We start from the raw sequence: 19,368 nt of genomic DNA, 5'->3' as shown, positions 1-19,368 counted from the left end.
TTAAGGCTTTGCCCTGGGTACATAAACAATGTCCAGAGCTGGGACTGTGGGGATTTTGCTTTGTTTCCTTTTGTTGATGTTTTGTTTTGCTTTGTTTTTTAGAACATAATTTAGGAGAGGAACTTTGAGAACATGGTTGAAAGTCCTCCAATATTTTGAGTAGAAATTAGAGTAACTTCATGTTTGGGCAACATTTTGGGAGCTAGGATGCTTCAGTCCTCATTTAGACCCCCGTATTTATAACTTGGCTTCGAGAACATCTTTTAACTCAGGAATTTTTTTAGGATATTTGCAGAGTTGTGAAATTATCACTACTATCTAATTCCAGAATATTTTCATCACCCCAGAAAGAAACCCCGGCACCTATTAGCAGTAACTCCCCAGCAACCACTGGTGCCCAGAACAGGCAAAGACCAAGGTGTTTCTGTCTCCATCTATTCTGGATGTTTCACAGAAACGGGATCCTACAACATGTGGCCTTTTGTATCTGATGTTCCCTTGTTTTCAAAGTCCTTCCATGTTGTAGTGTTTTGTTCTTTGTTACGGTTGAGGGGTTTACGGGTTTGTTTGGGTTTTGAGCTGTCTCTGCAGGGACCACAGCCCTCGCCTGCTCCCATGTTGAGTTTGCAGAAAAGGGTAAATGCTGGTGATGGAAGGAGTAGAAGCTAAAATGCCAAAGCAGTGTCTTCCTGCATCTTTTAAATCTTATTTTGAAACCATTTGAAGTTTACACAGAAGCTGCAAGAACAGCACAAAAAGCTACTGCTGCCCCTCCCTCAAGACGCTGTCCACCTCTCACTGTTGTCCCCATGTTGCTACCACAGAAGGTCCAACCTAGGATCAAACGCTGCGCCTTGCCTTGTGTCTCTCTAGTCTCTGCAGTCTGGAACATTCTTCCTTCTTTCCTTGGTTCTCGTGACCTTGACATTTTAGAAGATTACAGGGTGGTCTTTATAACGCCTGCAACACGTGCTTGGGCAGCACTTGCTGCTGATGAGACCCTGGACTCGCCAAGTGACAGTGTGTCCTGGTTCCTGTGGCATATGGGGTCCGAGACTAAGCGACTGTCTTGTACCTCATCCAGCTCCCCTCCTGGTGAGATCACTGTGATGGTGCCCAGTGACAACTCCTTAAGTTCCGTTCTTCCTGCTACTGGAAGGAAGAATTTTCTCCCCATTTATTTAGTTCATGTCACTTTGGATTCCTGAATTCAAATGGGTCACTTGTCTGTGGCTATCATTATTTATTTCCATATTTAAATTGTCCCAGATTTGGTCCCAGGGAGCCCCTTCAAGCTGGCTCTTGTGTCCTTTTGACATGTCCCTCATTTTTCGAGCACTGTTTACTTTCTCACACCAGACTGCCCTTTCCAGGCCACTGCCCTTGCAGGGGTAGGCTTCAAAAAATGTGTAACATTAACGCTGGTAAAAATAATTTGTGGCCGGACATGGTGGCTCCTGCCTATAATCCCAGCACTCTGGGAAGCTGGGGCAGGAGGATCACTTGAGGCCAGGAGTTCAAGACCAGCCTGAGTAAGAGCAAGACCCCGTCTCTACTAAAAATAGAAAAATTAGCCAGGCGTGATGGTGCACACCTGTAGTTCCAGCTACTGGGGAGGCTGAGGCAGGGGGGTTGCTTGCGTCCAGGAGGCTGAGGTTGCTGTCAGCTGTGATGACACCACTGTACTCTAGCCAGGGCAACTGAGCAAGACTGTGTCTCAAAAAAAAAAAAAAAAAAAAAAAAAAAAAAAAAAAAATTGTGATAAAAACTTGTCAAGGAAATCAAGTTGTCTTTCTAAAATAGATTGGTGTGTTGGTACTCACACATCAAGGGTGTTATTTAAACATTCTTTCATGAGAAAGGGGAGTATGTGTTAGGGTACAAATGTGCCACAAATGAGTATCTCTTGAATTTCAGGGCACCACCAAAATCAACACTTTCAACTGGTCTAAGGTCCGTAAACTAAGCTTCAAGAGGAAACGGTTTCTTATCAAACTCCATCCAGAGGTTCATGTAAGTATTATTTTGAGCACTTTTTAAATTATAAGAGAATGTATTCTGCTAGTCTATTGAGGGATTTTTTTTTTTAAAGCTACTTTGTAAATCATTTCGACGTACCACACACAGGAGTCTAAGGGCAGGATTTGGGATTGGGGTCTGGAAGGGCTTAAGGACAATCTGCCCTGCTGGTCTCACGATGCCCCCCACGAGAACCTTGTCACCTGTACATCCCTGAGCACCACCCCCAGGCTGTCAGATTCAGCGGGTTTGGGGTGGGCCCAGGCAGGTGAATGTCTGACCAGCTCCCAGGAGCTGCTGAGAACTGCTGGTTACTATGGCCTCTTTGTTTTCTAGATGATGAGGCTAAAGTACAAGGTGTCTAATAAAGTGTTCAAAGTCATCTGAAGCCCACAGCAAAGTCATGTCAGCTTCTGCTCAGAGGGAACGGAGGGGTGTCCCCAGTGTTCTCATGTGTCTTTGATTCAGAAGTTGACCTCTGAGTAGCTCTAATTGAAAAGGCCTTGATTATCAGAGAATAAATATTCCTTTCTTTAGAGGTTGCCAGTCAATAAAGTAATAATTACATATGAATTTACTGAAATGAGTAAAAATGGGGAAAGTAAATGCCTGTATAGTCTGATATTTGGGAAAAATCCAGTACGTGCAATTATTCAAAGATGTGCGAATCGTCACATTTCCGTTGTATGGGGAGAGGTAGGAAATAGCAGGTGGGCGAGCCGAGCCACCGTGGGGTGAAGCGTGAGAGCCGGCAGTGCCTGTGTCGCTGCAGACACACTCGGGTGGCGGGAGAGTCACAGCCCTTGGACAGTGGAGGAAAGGCTTTGCCTGAGCTTTGCCGAGGCCCGTGGCGTGCCTTGCAGCCTTTCTCACGTGCCGGGTTCATGTGCAGCGTGTGTGACCTCTGGTGGGCGGCTTCAGGGGATGGCTTCTTGTTCAGGTAACACACAAAATGCAAGTAAAAGGCTGCTTTTTTCTCTGTGAGTAAAAAATGTTTCTTGCGGTTATTCTGAGAAGCTGGGTGTTTGGGAAAATGCCATGACGGTATAGAAAAACCACCCTCCAAAATGAGATGGAGACGAGGGACCAAAGAATGACTGAGGCGCAGCCTGGTGAGTTAAATGAGTTTGTCAGAGGTTCCTGGCACAGACGCTCACTCCTGGCAGCACAGGAGCTCTCCTCGCCTGTCACCCTCCGTCCCTCTGCGGAGAGAGGTGCACGGAGCTCTCACTGCATCTCTCCTGTGCCCACACGAAGCAGACTGGGCGCGTGCGGTGCAGTCACGTGGCTCCACGCGGCCCACGTTGTGTTCATGGCAGCCTCGTTCTGTCGGGCAGGGGAGTTGGTGTCACAGAACAGGTCAAGCAGTGAGGGCTGGTTGGAGCCATTTGCCTCACGGAAATGCTGAGGCACATGGCGTGCGCCTGGTGGTTGTCTTGGTGTGGCCTGGTCTCTCCCATGACCGCGCGGGCACCCCGTGCCGCAGTGCTCCTCCCGTGTGCTGAGGAATGTGCTTTCCCTCAGTGGGGGCGGAAGAGAGCTCCTGTGCATTGAATGGTGCGATACTTCAAAGCTCAGAATTGTGTTTGTATCTGCACTTGGCAACATTACATTTTACATCCCCAAGCACTTAGGTTTTGAAGACTAAATGTAGAGATCAAAGTACTATAGTCTTTCTGGAAGGAATTAATAATTTGGTAAGGTCTATCAGAAGGTTCAGAAATGTGCACTTTCTGTGGTAGAGTGTTCCTGGCAAAAAGAAAAACAAAATGTACATTGTCTTTGAGCTTAGAATTCTGTTTCTAGGAATTTATCCAAAAGAATAACTGAGAGAGAGAGTGCAGTGGTTTCTTCGTAGTATTTTTGAGCCTGAAAACCACGTGTCCTGGACATACAAACCATCCTAGATTTTTTTTAAAAACTACGGATAAACAATTCAGTAATAGCATATAAATATGTCAGCTGGCATGGAAAGATGCCACAGTTTGGAGAAAGAGTGGTTCCAAGAAACACTTCAGACTTTTGGCAATGTGTGATTGTGGAGGACTTCATTTTTCTGCTATTTCTACCATGAATATATACAATGTTTCTTTTCTCTTAATTAAGTAAATGGAACCAGGAGTCTTTGTATACAATTTTTAGAAAAAGGTTCCTAATTTTTAATTTTGGAAGTGCCTGCTGTGTGATCTGCTTCCTAAATTCACTTTCTCTTGTCCAGTACTTGATTCTTGAATTAATTACTTGACCTTTGCATGTTGTTTCTAGGGGCCTTACCAGGACACATTAGAATTTCTGTTGGGCAGTAGAGATGAATGTAAAAACTTCTGGAAGATTTGTGTGGAGTATCACACCTTTTTTAGACTTTTTGATCAACCTAAGCCAAAAGCGAAAGCCGTCTTCTTCAGCCGGGGCTCCTCCTTCAGATACAGGTACGGGCCCTGCCACAGGTTGCTCAGGCCTCTCGCCAGGTTGTAAAGCTGGGAAAACAGATAATACCTAGTGAAGACAGAAGTGTTATAAAATATTTCAGAGAATTTGTGCAAAGTGTAGCTACTGTAAAAGATAGTAACTAGAGAAAGCATACAAAATGTGAAAAAATAGCCAATAACAATTTTATTAGAAAGTCAGTTATGCTAATTACAAAGTATTGATAAAACTTTTTTTTTTTTTTTTTTTTAAATAGAGTCAGTCTCTGTCACCCAGGCTGGAGCTCAGTGACGCAATCATAGCTCACTGGCAGCCTTGAAACCCTGGGCTCAAGTGACCCCCCAGCTCAGCCTAAAGTAGTTGAGTCTAATGGCACATGCCACCACATCTGGCTAATTTTTTAATTGTTTGTAGAGACAAGTCTTGCCACGTTTCCCATGCTGGCCTCGAACTCCTGGGCTCAAGCGATCCTCCTGCCTCGGCCTCCCAAAATGTTGGGATTACATGCGTGAGCCACTGTGCCTGGCCCCAAAGTATAACTTTAAAATATATGTGTGTGTATTTGTGAGAGAGGCTGGGCAAATCTTACTTTTTCTTTGTCTTCTACTTTGAAAAATTAATGCTATGAGTTAGTGTTGATTCTTTTTTAAAAATTGGAACCTTTATTCACAGTGGAAGAACTCAGAAACAGCTAGTCGATTATTTCAAAGATGGCGGAATGAAGAGAATTCCGTATGAGAGGTACGTTCTGCCCTTTGTGATGTGAAGTGTGTGCTTCTAAAGTTAGTATTTTAAATATTTTTGATCTTTACTTGAATAAAATTCATTTCATATACATAAATGTATATTTTGACACTTGAGTTCAGTTACAGTTTTTTAAAGAAAATGGATTTGTAATGTCTTATACAGACATTGTGTATGTATACAGATACTACTGTTTAGTTTCCAGTCTGTATGGCTTGGCTTCCATATAATGTTTTTACATGGTACAGTAAACTTTTAATCTGAAAATTCATGTTGTTTCTCTGCATGTGGAATTTTTCCTTTAGTGTGGGTGTATAATTATACCTCCTTTGAGGTATCTTTTTAATTCTCGTTTTCGGTTATCCTGCCCCTTTCTAGTTAGAGGCCCCTGTCCTAGCCGTGTTTTTATGTGAGGTGCTCCTCTTGGGCACAGTACATGTTGCTGCTTTAAAAACGGGTACTGAGAAAAGGAGGGCTTGGTTGCTCACAGCCTGTTCTCTGCTTTGTAGACGGCACAGCAGGACTCAGATGTCTGTCCGTGCACTGACTGCGGATGTGCCAAAACAGGTTAGTCTTTTCTGCTTAAAAACATAGGCAATATTATTCCTCTGCTCTTTTGGAAAATAATCTGGCAGTGTTGTAACAGGAGTCTTAAAATTAGTCATGGAATTTAATATAGCAATTCCAATTCTGGGGCTCTGTTTTCAGAAAGAAGTCCTAAATAAAACGCCTTGTGCATTGAGATGTGCATCATAATGTTACCTGTAATACACTTCAAAATCCTAAACAATGCTGGCAGCACTTTTAGCTGCATTCACTTGGTGGGATTTTTTGTAACCCCTAAAAGCACTGCTTATAAAGAATGTGTAGTAGCATGGGGAAATCCTTGCTGTTAAGGGTGAAAAGCTGGAAACAAATTTATATCTATGTGTTTGGCATAATTGCAACTGTATCAGAAGAAAGACCACACACGTGGGCTTACCCAAACACTTCGTAGGAAAACATTTGGCAAGAGTGTCCCAAAACGCGATAGTAGCTGCTCTGTGCCTCTGTGACAGACCGTTGGTGACCTTTTCATGTCTCAGATCTACTTCACAGCCCCTTCCCGTTTTCACATTTGCGTGTTAACTTCCACACACAAGCATGTTTTAAATTTTTTTTTGATCAGGCAACACGTCATTCTATGCCATAGAATGCGTGTTTCCCAGCAAGCATATTCTTACACAGAATCTTGCTATTTTCATATAGTATGTCGTAACTTTTTCCTCGTGTTGCTACAGTTTCGTATTTATAATTTTTATTTCTGCACAGTGTTCGTTTTTGGTGATGGTTTATCATTTATGCTGTCATAGAATCTCCAGGAGCTATACTTGCACCTCATGTATTAAAGCTCATATGTGCTAAGCTTTTTTTTAATGGGTGTTTTAAATCAAAACCCTCTTTAACTCTTTTAGGTATACTTCCTCATTAGAAATTTCTTATTAAATCAATTGAAATTAAAAGAAAATGTATTTTTAATTGTTTCTTTACAAAGTTCAAATTTAATGTCAAAATATGAATCATCTAAAAGTCACCTTTAAGCTTTCATTTCTCTTCTGTTGCGTTTTAAAAGCCACAGGAGGCCGGGCGTGGTGGCTCACGCCTGTAATCCTAGCACTCTGGGAGGCCGAGGCGGGTGGATCGCTCGAGGTCAGGAGTTCAAGACCAGCCTGAACAAGAGTGAGACCCCGTCTCTACTAAAAATAGAAAGAAATTATATGGACAACTAACATATATATACAAAAAATTAGCCGGGCATGGTGGCGCATGCCTGTAGTCCTAGCTACTCGGGAGGCTGAGGCAGTAGGATCGCTTAAGCCCAGGAGTTTGAGGTTGCTGTGAGCTAGACTGACGCCACGGCACTCACTCTAGCCCGGGCAACAGAGTGAGACTCTGTCTCAAAAAAAATAAAAAAATAAAAGCCACAGGAGAGTGTTGAATATGGTTGAATGGTTAAGAAAAAGTGATATGATAAACATTTGAAAATAGACTCATCTCAGGGACCTCCTGTTTTGTCTCTGCAAGGCCGGCTGCTGGGCCTGCTGCGGTTGCATTGGCTTGTATCACCTGCTGTAATGTGGACTTACACACATGGCCTGACACGTGCTGCTCAGAGAAGTGTTCACCTGACAGGGGTGGTGGTTCGTGCCTGTAATCCCAGCAACTCAGGAGGTCGAGGCAAGAGCATCGCTTGAGGCCAGCAGTCTGGGACCAGCCTGGGCGCAAGGCATGGTGGTGGGCGCCTGTGGTCCCAGCTACTCGGGAGGCTGTGGCAGGAGGATCGCTGAGCCCAGGGGTTCAAGGCTGCAGTGAGCTGTGTTGCACCACTGCACTCCAGCCTGGGTGGCAGAGCAAGACCCCATCTGTCAAAAAAAAAGTAAAGTTCCTCAATTCTGTTTGGTTATATTTTGGCCTGACTGCCCTCTTAATGATGTTGGGTGTGTCTGTATAACAAGGGGTTTTCTCAGGCATGGCCGTGCTCAGTGATGGCACTCACGAGGAGCGACCCTTGGCAAGCAGAGAGGCCTCATCTTGCGTGTGGAGCCGTGAGTGAGGATGTGGTTGGGGCCCCCGTGCAGTGGCAGGCGGTGCAGTGTGGCCTCCGGATGCCTCTGGCCGCAGCCCGTCCCGTGCGTCCTCGTCCGCTCACAGCTTCTGCTCACAGCCTCTGCTCACGCACACTCAGGGCCCTTCCGGCAGGGAGCGTCCAGGCAGTGACCCTGGACCTTCCGTTGCATATGTGAAGGAACTGCTACGTGTTCCCACTCCCTGGGGGCTGTAAGCCTGACGGGGGCCAGTACCCATTACTGTGGTGCTCAGACTTGCTCCTCAGGGTCAGCAGGTGGTTTAAGCGTTCACTCCCCTCCAGCTGTGTCTCACCCCTCGGCACAATGGCAGATGCCCACAGGCAGTTCCCTTGCAGCTGCAGGGGGCAGGACTGCCACCGAGACTGGTTCTACCTGATGGAGGTTTTCTTCATTGTGCACATCTCATGCCCTAAGAGAAAAAAATGGAATCGTAAGTCAATGTTTGTAAACAGATGATCCTGCGTCTACATTTACAGATCTTCAGTTCTAAAAGGGAAAGTCTGATCAATTGCCCTTTTTTAATTACTCATTTTTATTTTATTTCATTTTTTGAGACAGGGTCTTGTTCTTTTTCCTGGGCTAGAGTGCAGTGGCATCATCATAGCGCACTGCAGCCTCCAACTCCTGGGCTCAAGCAATCCTCCTGCCTCAGCCTCCTCAGTAGCTGGGACTACAGGCACATGCCATGCCCAGCTAACTTGTTTTATTTTTTGTAGAGACAGGGTCTCCCTATTGCCCAGGCTGGTCTCAAACTTCTAGGCTTCAAGTCATCCTCCCGGCTTAGCCTCCCAAAGTGCTGGGATTACAGGCATGAGCCACCACACCCAGCCCAATTGCCCCTTTTTGTAAAAGCTGTGATAGAAATGTGTGGATGCCCTAAATTGGGCCCAGTTGGCTTTGCAACTTCTAGTGATAATTTGTGATTTTATATGTTCCTCTCTTTTTTTTCCCTTTTCTTAATTTTCACCCCCAGAGCATCTCATTCATGGAAGGATTGCGGACTTCTGCCTCCCCATCTTCAGCAAATGCCTCCTTTTACCCGCTGCCTAGCTCCCCGCTGACCCCCACCAGCCTGCCCGACTTCAAGGACAGCAGCAGCTCCCTCGCAGACCCCCAGGTCTCCTGCATCAAGAGTCCAGCTGCAGAGAGGAGCAGTGGAGCAGCGGCCAGAGGCCCCAACATGCAGCCAGCCCAGTCCCCTGGGCCCCCCGCACTCCAGCCTGGTTCAGGTGTTGAGTTTTGTCATGTCGTGAGCAGTTGTGGTTCCACCTGTCCCCAGGGGCAGAGTCTCGCTGCCTTAGACCTAGACGCAGGGAGGGCCAGCAAGGCACGCAGAGCTGCTTGTAAAAATGACAGTGGTGAGGATGACTTTACCACAGGCTCATTCCCTTCCAGTGGGGAGTTCCGGTGTGACCGGCAGTGCCAGGGGGGGCCCCCTGTTTTCACATTGACAAATGCCCAGCTGCAGGTGTCTGAGGAGTTCATAGATGATGACCCAGCAGAAATTTCTTTCTTTGCTGGAGGCTCTGAGGCGTTTTCATTCCGGTTTAGCTCTTTAGTGCTGCAGGAGCCGCAGGTGCCTGCCCAGCCCACGGCGTCCCCTCCTTTGTGTGGTCCGGGTGACTTCCAGCATCCAGCGTCTGCCCCGTCCAGCCCAGACAGGTACTCCACTGAGGCAGTAGACATGAACATGGAAGATGATTTTGAATTTGAGGAAGAAAGTGACTTCAATGGCAATGTGCACCCCGCAGACACCTCGGAGCTGTTCGAGGTGAAGGCACAAGCCAGCCTGATGCAGAGCCTGTTGAGTCCTTCTGAGACGAGCTCGCTCAGGAACAACCAGTCTGAAAACAGCTCCCTCAATCACGTGCCGCTGCATGGCGGGCTGTCTCTGCACACGTCCAGCTCCGCCAATCAGTCTGAGGCCAGCTCCATGGTCAACTTCCCAGCCTGCTCGGTCCGCTCCGAGTCCAGCTCGGCCTTCCAGTTCTCTGACATCATCGACCAGTTAGAGCAGCTCAGCTACCCGCCCACGACAGCCGAGGACTCCAGCAGCACAGACACAGATTCCTGGGACTCTGAGGCCGAGGCCCCCCTAGATGTGAGCCTGTTCTTCAGCACCCCTTTTGCACACACAGCTAGAGAGAGAATCCCTTTTGATTTGCAGAACAATTTAAAGAACTTAACTCCAGGAGAGCGGGGAGATAAAAATCCATCTTGATCTCTCTGGGTTCCTTTGCAGGGTCACCCACCCACCCACCCACCCACTCTATAGTTTAGAGCTCAGAATTCTTTGGTTTAGACATAGAAAGTGATTTTGAGTTCATGGCTAGGTATTCAATTGTTTTTAATTCCCTGATTTATTATCCTTTTTCGAATGTCAAAGAATTGAAATTTTCACTTGGAATGATGTTAAAAGCTATGCATCCAGTTTAAAATAGACGAATATTTCCAGCTAGTCCTCCTAGAGGGCTGATAAATTAGTCTTTGTACCTTTTTTTTTTTTTTTTGGCATGTGCTTTGATTCAAGGAAAAACCGGTGCTATACATTTTGAATGTTACACAGTTCTGATTCACGCTGATCTGTAATAGAATATGTGTATTACACCTATTAATGCTGCTTTTTAAGATGAGCCGTGCTGCCCGCAACCGATTAGGGTGGAGGTTTGTGTGACGTGTCTCGTCACTGCACTGCACAAAATCTCAAGTGTCCTCTGCAGAGCCCTGACCCCGGGGAGGCAGGTGCTGTGGTCTTCGGCTGCACTGCAGAGGGGAGGGGGTGTCCCCAGAACTGTCCCAGTGCCAAAGGCATCGTCTCATTATTGACTTGAAACCTAGGAAATAGCGCTGTGTTTAGATAGTCTTGGAGAAGCATTGGTGTAAAGTGCACTTAATGTACATTTGAACCGTTCTCTCGGGTTCAGCTTAACTGGAGGTATAAAAGATACATGGTTGCAGAAGTAGAACCAGACGCACAGACGGGCCTGGGAGTCCAGGTGTAGCCGGTGCGGGAGAGTCGTCATCTTCTGGCTGGCAGAGTAAGTCGTAATTCAGATAATGAGCACAGTAGGAATCCCCCAGGATGTATAAGGGGCTGGAACTCAGCCTTTCTTCGGGATGACATTTCTTTTATGCCAGCTTGTCTGTAATATGAAATCACTAGCTGGTCCTGCAGATGCCACCTGGGCATCATTCTGTCCCAAGGCGGTGGGAAGGGTCATGTGAGCAGATGGGCCGAGGTGGCCCTGCACACCTGTCCGGTGCGCCCTGCGGTGCGTGAGTGTTAGGGGCCCTGCTGGGCAGCGTGTGGGGGCTCCCTGGTCTAAACCACCGTGAACGTCGGGCCGACATGCGTGCGCGGAGTGTAGGGACGGCAAGGCAGCAGTCACTGCCGTGCAGCCCAGCACAGCACGCGCGCCGGGCTCAGCCAGCCCAGACAGCACTGTGGGGTTTGTCACGCCCACACACTGGGTCTTGAGCTGTTGTTGCTGTTTATCTTTTCTCATCTGGTAGTGCAGTACCATATTTAAAGTTTAATTTTCTTTCCAAATGTCCTGTGGATTCCAATCATGTGTGAGACCTCTGAGTCTTGTTCTGGAGGGATTTACTGTGGCCCAGAGGCCGCCTGGCTCGGGAGGCTTTTAGAGCCGCCAGGGGCGTCTGGCGAGTGTCAGTGTTTCTCCTCTCGCTAGTGTTAGTTGGATTCCAGCAGTGGGTTGTGGCCAGACGCACTGAGGAATTTCCCGTCTCTGCAGCTGTGTTACACCTAAACCCCAGCCTCTTCATTTGACTGCTCTCCGCAGCCGGCATTCGCAGCGTGTGTAGCTGTCCTTTATTCCGTCCCTTGGTCAGACCTGCATCTCAGTACTCCCGAGGCCACTTGGACGCAGCATTGCCCGTGGCTGACTAGTGTCTGTGAGAAGATGAGGTGACTTGCAGTGGAAGAGCAGATGGCGACCCTGACGTGACGGCTGCCTCCCCCCATCGTCAGCGCTGCCTAACGAATGTGCTTGCTGATGCTGTGAGCTAACAGAGTTGTCCTTTTTTCTTTCTTCTTTTTTTTCCTTAAGGGAACCCCTGCTAGTGTCTGCCCAGCAGGTCAGGTTTGGGTGGCTTCGAGTCAACACCGCTGCTGGGTGGGCAGCCGCTCCCTGGTGCGTCCGGTGCCGTGGGAAGGTGCGGCATCCCCTCCTCCAGGCAGGTGTCTCATCACTCTCCGTGTCGGAGATTCTGCATAAACTTTCTTCTTAGCCATCTGTGCCTCCTAGAAAATGGGTTTTGTTGTTTTGGTTTTTGGTAAGGGAACTTCACTTCTGAAGATAACTTTTTATTTAACAAGTTTGCAAAATAGGCCTGGTGTGGTGGCTCACGCCTGTAATCCTAGCACTCTGGGAGGCCGAGGTGGGAGGATCGCTCGAGGTCAGGAGTTCAAGACCAGCCTGAGCAAGAGCAAGACCCCGTCTCTACTAAAAACAGAAAGAAATTATATGGACAGCTAAAAATATATATAGGAAAAATTAGCCGGGCATGGTGGCGCATGCCTGTAGTCCCAGCTACTCGGGAGGCTGAGGCAGGAGGATCGCTTGAGCCCAGGAGTTGGAGGTTGCTGTGAGCGAGGCTGATGCCACGACACTCACTCTAGCCCGGGCAACAGAGCCAGACTCTGTCTCAAAAAAAAAAGGTTTGCAGAATATACAAAAGCGGAAAGAGGAGCATAAGGAACCCCTGTCACCCCAGGTTCAGTGTTACCGACCTTTGCCACTCTTGCTCCATCTGTGCCTTTTTTCTTCTCTTCTGTATTTTGCTGCCGTAACATTTTCGAGAAGACCCCAGTCATGGCAGTGAGTTTCCTCAGAATTTCTGCACGTCTCTCAGAAACAAGGACACCTTCTTAGCTACCCACACATACATTCTTGTACAAAATTAGTAATTTCTTGGCATTATCTAGTATAGAGAACATACTTAAATCCCCTAGTTGTATTTAAAATGCCTAGAAACATTTAGTTCAAATAAGGATCCGAACACGATCTGCTCCTGCATCCGACCTCCACGTTTCATTTAGAAGAGCCTCCCCCCCCACCCCACCACACCTTGTCATGCCAGTGACTTGGGCCAGAAGCTGGGCGGTGGGCCTGCTGTGTGTCACACCGTCTGCACCAGCCCCTCAAGCCTCTGCCCCCCTGGAGGCTGGGCCTGCCACCGCACCACCGCCCTGACCAGGACCGGGCCACCAGGCACGCGTCACCGCCAAGTGCCGGTCCCTCACTTGCCCCGATTTCCACAGGCCCCTGTGGTCACAGCTCTAGGACGGGCCCAGCGGCCAGATGCTCTGTGGACAGTGCCAGGGAAGGTGTGATTTTCAGGTTCAGGTTTAACTTTTTGGCATGATCTGGAGAAATTTTGAACAGCTTTCCTTTTCCAGAGTGTTCATAATAACTTCTAAGTGTTACAGCTTTTTCTTTGTAATGAAACAGTTTATTTAAAAACAAGGCCAGGTAAGGTGGCTCACACCTGTAATTTTAGCACTCTGGGAGGCCGAGGCGGGAGGATCGCTTGAGGTCAGGAATTTGAGGTTGCTGTGAGCAAGGCTGACGCCATGGCACTCACTGTAGCCCGGGCAACAGAGCAAGACTCTGTCTCAAAAAAAAAAAAAGTAAAAACCAGCTGTGGCTTTCTCCTGAGTTACTGCTCACAGCTCCCCTTCCTCTCCCTTCTCAGCGGGTTGCAGTGGCTGCCCAGCAGGACTCAGAAGCGGAAGGGAAAGCCGGAGAGTGCAGGGCACGGGTCTGCAGAAGCCAAAGAACAACGCTTCCTCCTACCAACTATGTCTTTCTACATGAACAGCTGTTAGGCAGTGACACGGTTCTTTTTCACCTTGATGAAATGGTTTGTAGTGGTTAAACATTAAGGCGTCCAGAGCAGTCTGGCCTGAAGCCACCGAACCCTGAGTCGGCTTGTTTGCAGGAGTGCTGGGTGGTCCGCAGCCAGGAGGCCTGGCCAGGGAGGCCCCGGCTGCGGGGCGCAGGGTGCAGCCTGGAGGCCGTGCGTGGACTCCAGTCAGCACATCTCACACCTGCGGACAGCAGGGTCAGAGCGTGTAGGCGAAAGTGCCTGTAACATGTTGACAGTTTCCTCCCTTAATCTATTGATCTCCTTAGTTACACCCAGAACCTTGAAGTTGCTCAGGCGCCAGGCTCCTCCTGCAGCCTGAGGTGACAGCCCGTGGTCTCGGACAGGAGCTGCTTTGGTGACTCTCGGGAGGGCTCACCCGTGGAGTGCAGTCACAGCCAGGTGTGTCCACACAGACAGGTGACAGCAGCCAGGTGTGTCCACACAGACAGGTGACAGCAGCCAGGTGTGTCCACACAGACAGGTGACGGTCCTGCAGCAGTCCCTAGAGTCAAGGCCACCGGGGGCCTGTGTGCCCATGAAGTCCGCCACTAATAACACACTCTGCCTGGGCAGAATATTTATTTTTATTAGTTATCAAGTCTATTTTTATATTTAAGTTTCCAAAGCAAGGTAGTTTATGTAAGCCAATATATGGATATTCTAAGTCTAACAGCAATACAGTTACATGTTAATATGATTGACCACACTAAGAAATGTGTTATGCTATGTATTATAATTGTTGAAGTCATTAAGGTATTGATATGTGCCTTTTTTATATTACAAAGGGATTCTCTAAGTATAGGATTAGATTAGGATTCCCGGTTCCAGTTAACACGTATTTCTAAATCAGTACTGAGAGAGGGATGGGCACTAACACACCAAAAAAAAAAGAATTTAATATGAAAAACTTTTAAACCTGTTGGTTAAGTCATTCCCATTATTGTCATTTGCTGGGGGTGATCCAGTCCTTTTTAATTACTTTGGTGTACAGGTATATTCTGATTTTTAATTCAAGGTCCTCTCTGTTCCACTGCTCTAAGGAGTAATTGTAGCACATCACATGTGCTGTGGTCATGATCACGTGATGACATGCATAGCATATGTGTCCATAGCTGTTACGTGTTTTGTGACATTTGATACCAATACGTATGTCTTCAAGGTACTTACCCCCACCTGGCTCATGGAACATCAAAAGAGAAATCCCCTCCTAGAACCGTTACTCCATAGATGAAACGTCAGCGTCCGCCTGGAGCCTTAGAGCTGAAAATGTGTGTATTTATTCGTAAGACCGTGGAGTAGTATCTGCCGTTGCCTCCCTTTGGTGCTTGTCTCTGGGCCACGTGTAAGAAAGACGCCGTCACAGGTGACGGATGCAGGCAGATGCTGCTGTCCTCTCTCCACACAGCAGCCTTGGCGAGTGTCCCCTAGCTCAGCAGGTGCTATCTTCTGTGTGAAAACGTGTGCATTCCCGTAGGAAATGAAGAGAAATGAGCTGGAATTTCCTTATGCATTTGGACTTGTTCATTCTTTAAAGAGACATTCTTTGTCTGGTTTGTGGTACTTACAAAATTTGTTTCCATTGAAATTGCCATTTATAAATTTGCAGATATGTACTAATTTAGAGTTTTTTAATTGTTCAATAAAATAAGGAAATATTTACTGTGAATTTTTAAATTGGCTTTTCAGCTTTCTTTCCTTATTCTTACTTATAGTTTTGATTAACATAAGTTAAAGATTATTTTGCATATTAAATTAGTCTCCAAAACAGCAACATACTTTTACATCTTCACTGATGTCTCCTTCACTCCTTAGGCTTCCGAGCAACAGACGCGGTGACGTTTGTACGGGTGATCTTGCTTTAGCTGTGGGTGGCGTCTCTGGGAAGGCCAGCGGGGGCCGGGGCCTTGCTGCTTCTCAGGCTCGACTCTCTCAGCGCTGCTGCTCTCGCCCGGCAGGGCCTGTGGCAGGGGCCGGGGCCGGAGATGTCTGCTGCCCGGGCCCTGCCCCAGGCCCCCAAGGTGCGACCTCACGTCCTTCGTGTGCTCGCTGTGCGCCAGCAGGTGCTGTTGGCTTCTGAACTGTGACAGTAGGAATGTCATTGCCTGTTCTTTGCCCGGTCAGCTGGAACCCACCCTGTAAAGCCCCGACCCGAGTGTGGCAGTTCAGATTCTGGGCAGGTCTCTTCTCCGGCTCTGAGCCCGGATTTCCCGCGTGGCCCGTAGGAGTTCCTGCCGCCCCGCGGATCTGCCCACACCTCGCCAGCCCCACTCGTGCTTTGGGGTGTCTTTGAGCCCTTTGAGGGCGAGCTCCTCACCTTGGCCGTGGGGTGCGCCGAGCATGCAGAGATGCAGAGCCACAGCCACCGACGCCGGGAGGGCGGTGCTGCTTCCCTGGGGTCGGAGGCACCTGGCGCCCGGTGGGTCAAGGGGGGTCCCCGGAACCGAGGCGGGAGGCACCTGGCAGCCGGCCCCTCCCTGTGCTCTGTGTGGTGACACGTGGCGGCACGTCCCAGAAGGGCCCTGTCGGAACAAACTCACGGCCCTTCAGTCACGTCCCCACTTAGAGGAGAGAGTTGCTTACCCTCCACGTCACACTGGTCCTGTCCCTGGGCCACGCCCTCCTGGTCCCAGGGCCACCACCGCACAGCACCCACCGCTCAGCACTGAGGTAGGAGGCGCCTAGGTGCATAAATCCAGATTTATGCTCAAAAGCATTTCTCTGCTAGATCCATAGGTTGACTAATTTAGATGACACAAACTGGATGGCCTTTATGTTTTCAGAATATGCCAGTTGCGTTCACATTTCTTCCCTAATGAACACCACCCTATAGACCTACTTAGTTTATCGGAATAGTCTGTTTCGGACCTTGCCTCCATTGCTCCAGGAAGAAGACTCGCGAGCCGCGATGTGCTTCTCGGTGCTTTAGACAAAACGTGTCAGTTCTGTTAGAACAAAAGCAGGCTCTGGACCTCCTGTCAGTGGACGGGGAGGACACACACCTGGCAGGCGGCAGATCTGGACAGACGGCCACAGCACGACTTCGTGGTGTCGGTCAGTGCACCCATTTCCCCTAACAAAGAAGGGGTCTTGTTTATTTGGAACAGAGCAAAGGGGAGAACCACAGCGGGTGCGTGGGAGCACTGTGTGTGCTGGAGTCGCTCCGATCTCCGAGACGGCAGCCGCGGCCGCTGCCCTGAGCGCCCTGCCAGGCACTGGCCGGAGCTTTGCCTGCCACCTCCCTGAGGCTGCAGATGCCCTGAGCAGAGGGCACCGCGCGTCAGACCCTCACGCCCCCGCCGTAGACATGATGGCGCCAACACACAGAGATGATCTGTACTTGCACCCCTCGTCACTAACCGGTTTCCTGCCTCCCGCTTTTGTTTTTGAGCCAGAGTTTGTGTGAAAGTGACCGGTGATGCCCTAGTTCCGTAGTGAAGCCAGCGATAGTCTCTGCTGACTCGTCAAGGTCACACTTACCTGGAGCCTTCGGACGGTTCAGCATCTTCCTTTTCTTCTGGGATTCACAGTCCATTGTTCAAGTCGAACTTTCTATTTTCTTCACCTCCTTTTCTCAAATTAACCTTCAGCCTGACCTTGCATTTTGCCAAATAGGAGCTGATTTTTCCTCCACTATTGGGCAAATATTTTCGAGAATCATTTATTTTAAAGAGAATTTAAACATGAAATAAATTTACCTTTTCCTCTAAGTGTGGTATGTCTATTTCATCACCTAGTTAGATGAATGAAAACAGTGTCTTGCAGGGAAAAGTGAAGGTAAGCACACAAGTATAATGCTGTGTTTTTAAATGATATTTCAAGTTACAAGGTGAATATTGAGAAAATCTTAGAAATGAAGAATGCCACAAAGAAAATCACCGGCCAGAGATGCTCGCTGTTAACAGTTTGAAACAAGTTTTAAATTTTAAGTATCTTTTGAAGATGATCAAACCTTGTAATTTGCAGCCGTGAGACTGTATCGAATGTCTTTCTTCCCAAAGTGCAGTTTGTGCGGTGAGGCCAGTTGGTGAACACCCAGTGGACAGCTTGTGATCCGCCCCAGCAGAAATGCAGAACTCAGTAAAACATAACTGCTGCTTGTATCTCTCAGCTTCAAATAGTTGACTTTTGGAAATTGAAGAATTTCCTATCTGCAGGTAAAGAAATTGGTCATTCTTGGTAACATAGCGGGATAGTTGGGCATCATGTTCGCGTATAGTAGGTGTGTTGTGTTTGAATGAATTTTACAGTAGTGACTCTTGTAACTCAGAACAGTCCTGATTCTTTCTGGCTCTTTAGTGGAGAACATTGGTTGTAGGGATCCGTTTTCACAAGTACTGAAGGTTAATTCTTTACCACGTCAGTTACGGGTAAACACATTCTGTGGCATCTAAAGCTTGGTAATTTAGCATTTCAAAAATTCTTAAGAGGGCTGGGCGCAGTGGCTCATGGCTGTGATCCCAGCACTTTGAGAGGCTGAGGCAGGAGGATCACTTGAGGCTGGGAGTCCAAGGCCAGCCTGGGCAACATAGTGAGATCCTGTTTCTACACAAAAAAATTAGCTGGGCATGATGGTGCACATCTGTAGTCTTAGCTGCCAGGGAGGCTGAGGCGGGAGGATTGTTGGAGCTCAGGAGTTCAAGGCTGCAGTGAGCTGTGATCTCACCACTGCACTCCAGCCTGGGCAACATAGCAAGACACCGTCTCTTAAAAGAAAAGATTCTTAAGACATCTGCCTTTTAAGTCATGCATTCTGATACGTATTGTTAATGTCAAAACGATTTTCTAAGGCAGGGGAGCCCCAGGCCAGGTGCCTTTTACATTATCACAGAGTCCAAAAGAGCAGAGTCTAAATTACACGGGCTTTATTCTGCCATGTGTCACTTCTGGAAAGCACCCCTGGGGGCCACAGACCCCATTTGTGGAGTACATGTGACTTCAGCTAAAAATGTTTTCTAGGTACAAAGACAGTGACTCATACAAAACAGGGTATGGAGGCAACACCCTCATGTTTAGGAACTTCACACATTGGCTGAGTGGTGGCCACACCTGTAATCCCAGCACTCTGGGAGGCCGAGGTGGGAGGATCATTTGAAGCCAGGAGTTCAAGACCAGCGTGGCCAACAGAGTGAGACTGTCTCTATAAAAAAAAAAAAGAAAAATTCATTATAAAACTTTTTTTTTTAAAAGACTGGGCTATTTAAAAAGAGAAGTTTTACACATTGACGGCCACTTGCTTGAAAAAATATCTCACCACAGATGTATTTACTGTATCACGCAGGATCTGTTTGTGTGATGTGTAGGTAGGGTGGTCTGCTAGAGCCGACAGGCTTAACTGCAGGCCGTGGTGACGCCAGGCGCCGGGGCACACGCCTGTAGTCCCAGCTGCGGGGCAGGGTCGCTTGAGCCCAGGAGCACAAGTCCAGCCTGGGCACCGTGGGAAGACCCCGTGTCTTAAAAAAAGAAAAGAAAAGAAAAAGAGAAATGTTTAATGGCAGTCTGTGGCACTTTTTAATCTGTTTAGTTAATAGGTTAACTTAGTTAACAATTATTTGTGAAATAGTATTTATAATGATATCAAGTGGCGACTTTTAACCTCCACAGACCGAAAGTGGTTTGTCCAGCTGTGGAGGGTCCCTCCCGGGTGAGTTTGTTCAGGGCC

The 19,368-nt window shown here is 47.9% G+C and overlaps 1 protein-coding gene across 3 annotated transcripts in view; it reads left to right on the top strand.

Moving 5' to 3' along the window:
- FARP2 (FERM, ARH/RhoGEF and pleckstrin domain protein 2) overlaps window positions 1-19,368 on the top strand; it is a 114,566-nt gene that overhangs the window by 69,254 nt on the left and 25,944 nt on the right. For 2 of the 3 annotated variants that reach the window (XM_069476233.1, XM_069475327.1), the window contains exons 9-13: window positions 1,918-2,013; window positions 4,285-4,448; window positions 5,119-5,187; window positions 5,700-5,757; window positions 8,791-9,046. In XM_069476233.1, the coding sequence (XP_069332334.1) occupies window positions 1,918-2,013; window positions 4,285-4,448; window positions 5,119-5,187; window positions 5,700-5,757; window positions 8,791-9,046 (643 nt within the window). Of the gene's footprint in view, window positions 1-1,917; window positions 2,014-4,284; window positions 4,449-5,118; window positions 5,188-5,699; window positions 5,758-8,790; window positions 9,919-19,368 lie in introns of all 3 variants that reach the window. The other variant, XM_069474615.1, reaches the window with a different exon arrangement.

This window comes from Eulemur rufifrons, chromosome 1 (assembly GCF_041146395.1).
Source record: "Eulemur rufifrons isolate Redbay chromosome 1, OSU_ERuf_1, whole genome shotgun sequence".
NCBI classification, from domain to species: domain Eukaryota; kingdom Metazoa; phylum Chordata; class Mammalia; order Primates; family Lemuridae; genus Eulemur; species Eulemur rufifrons.
The sequence above is the reverse complement of the archived record's forward strand: the minus strand, read 5'-3'. Positions and strand labels throughout refer to the sequence as shown.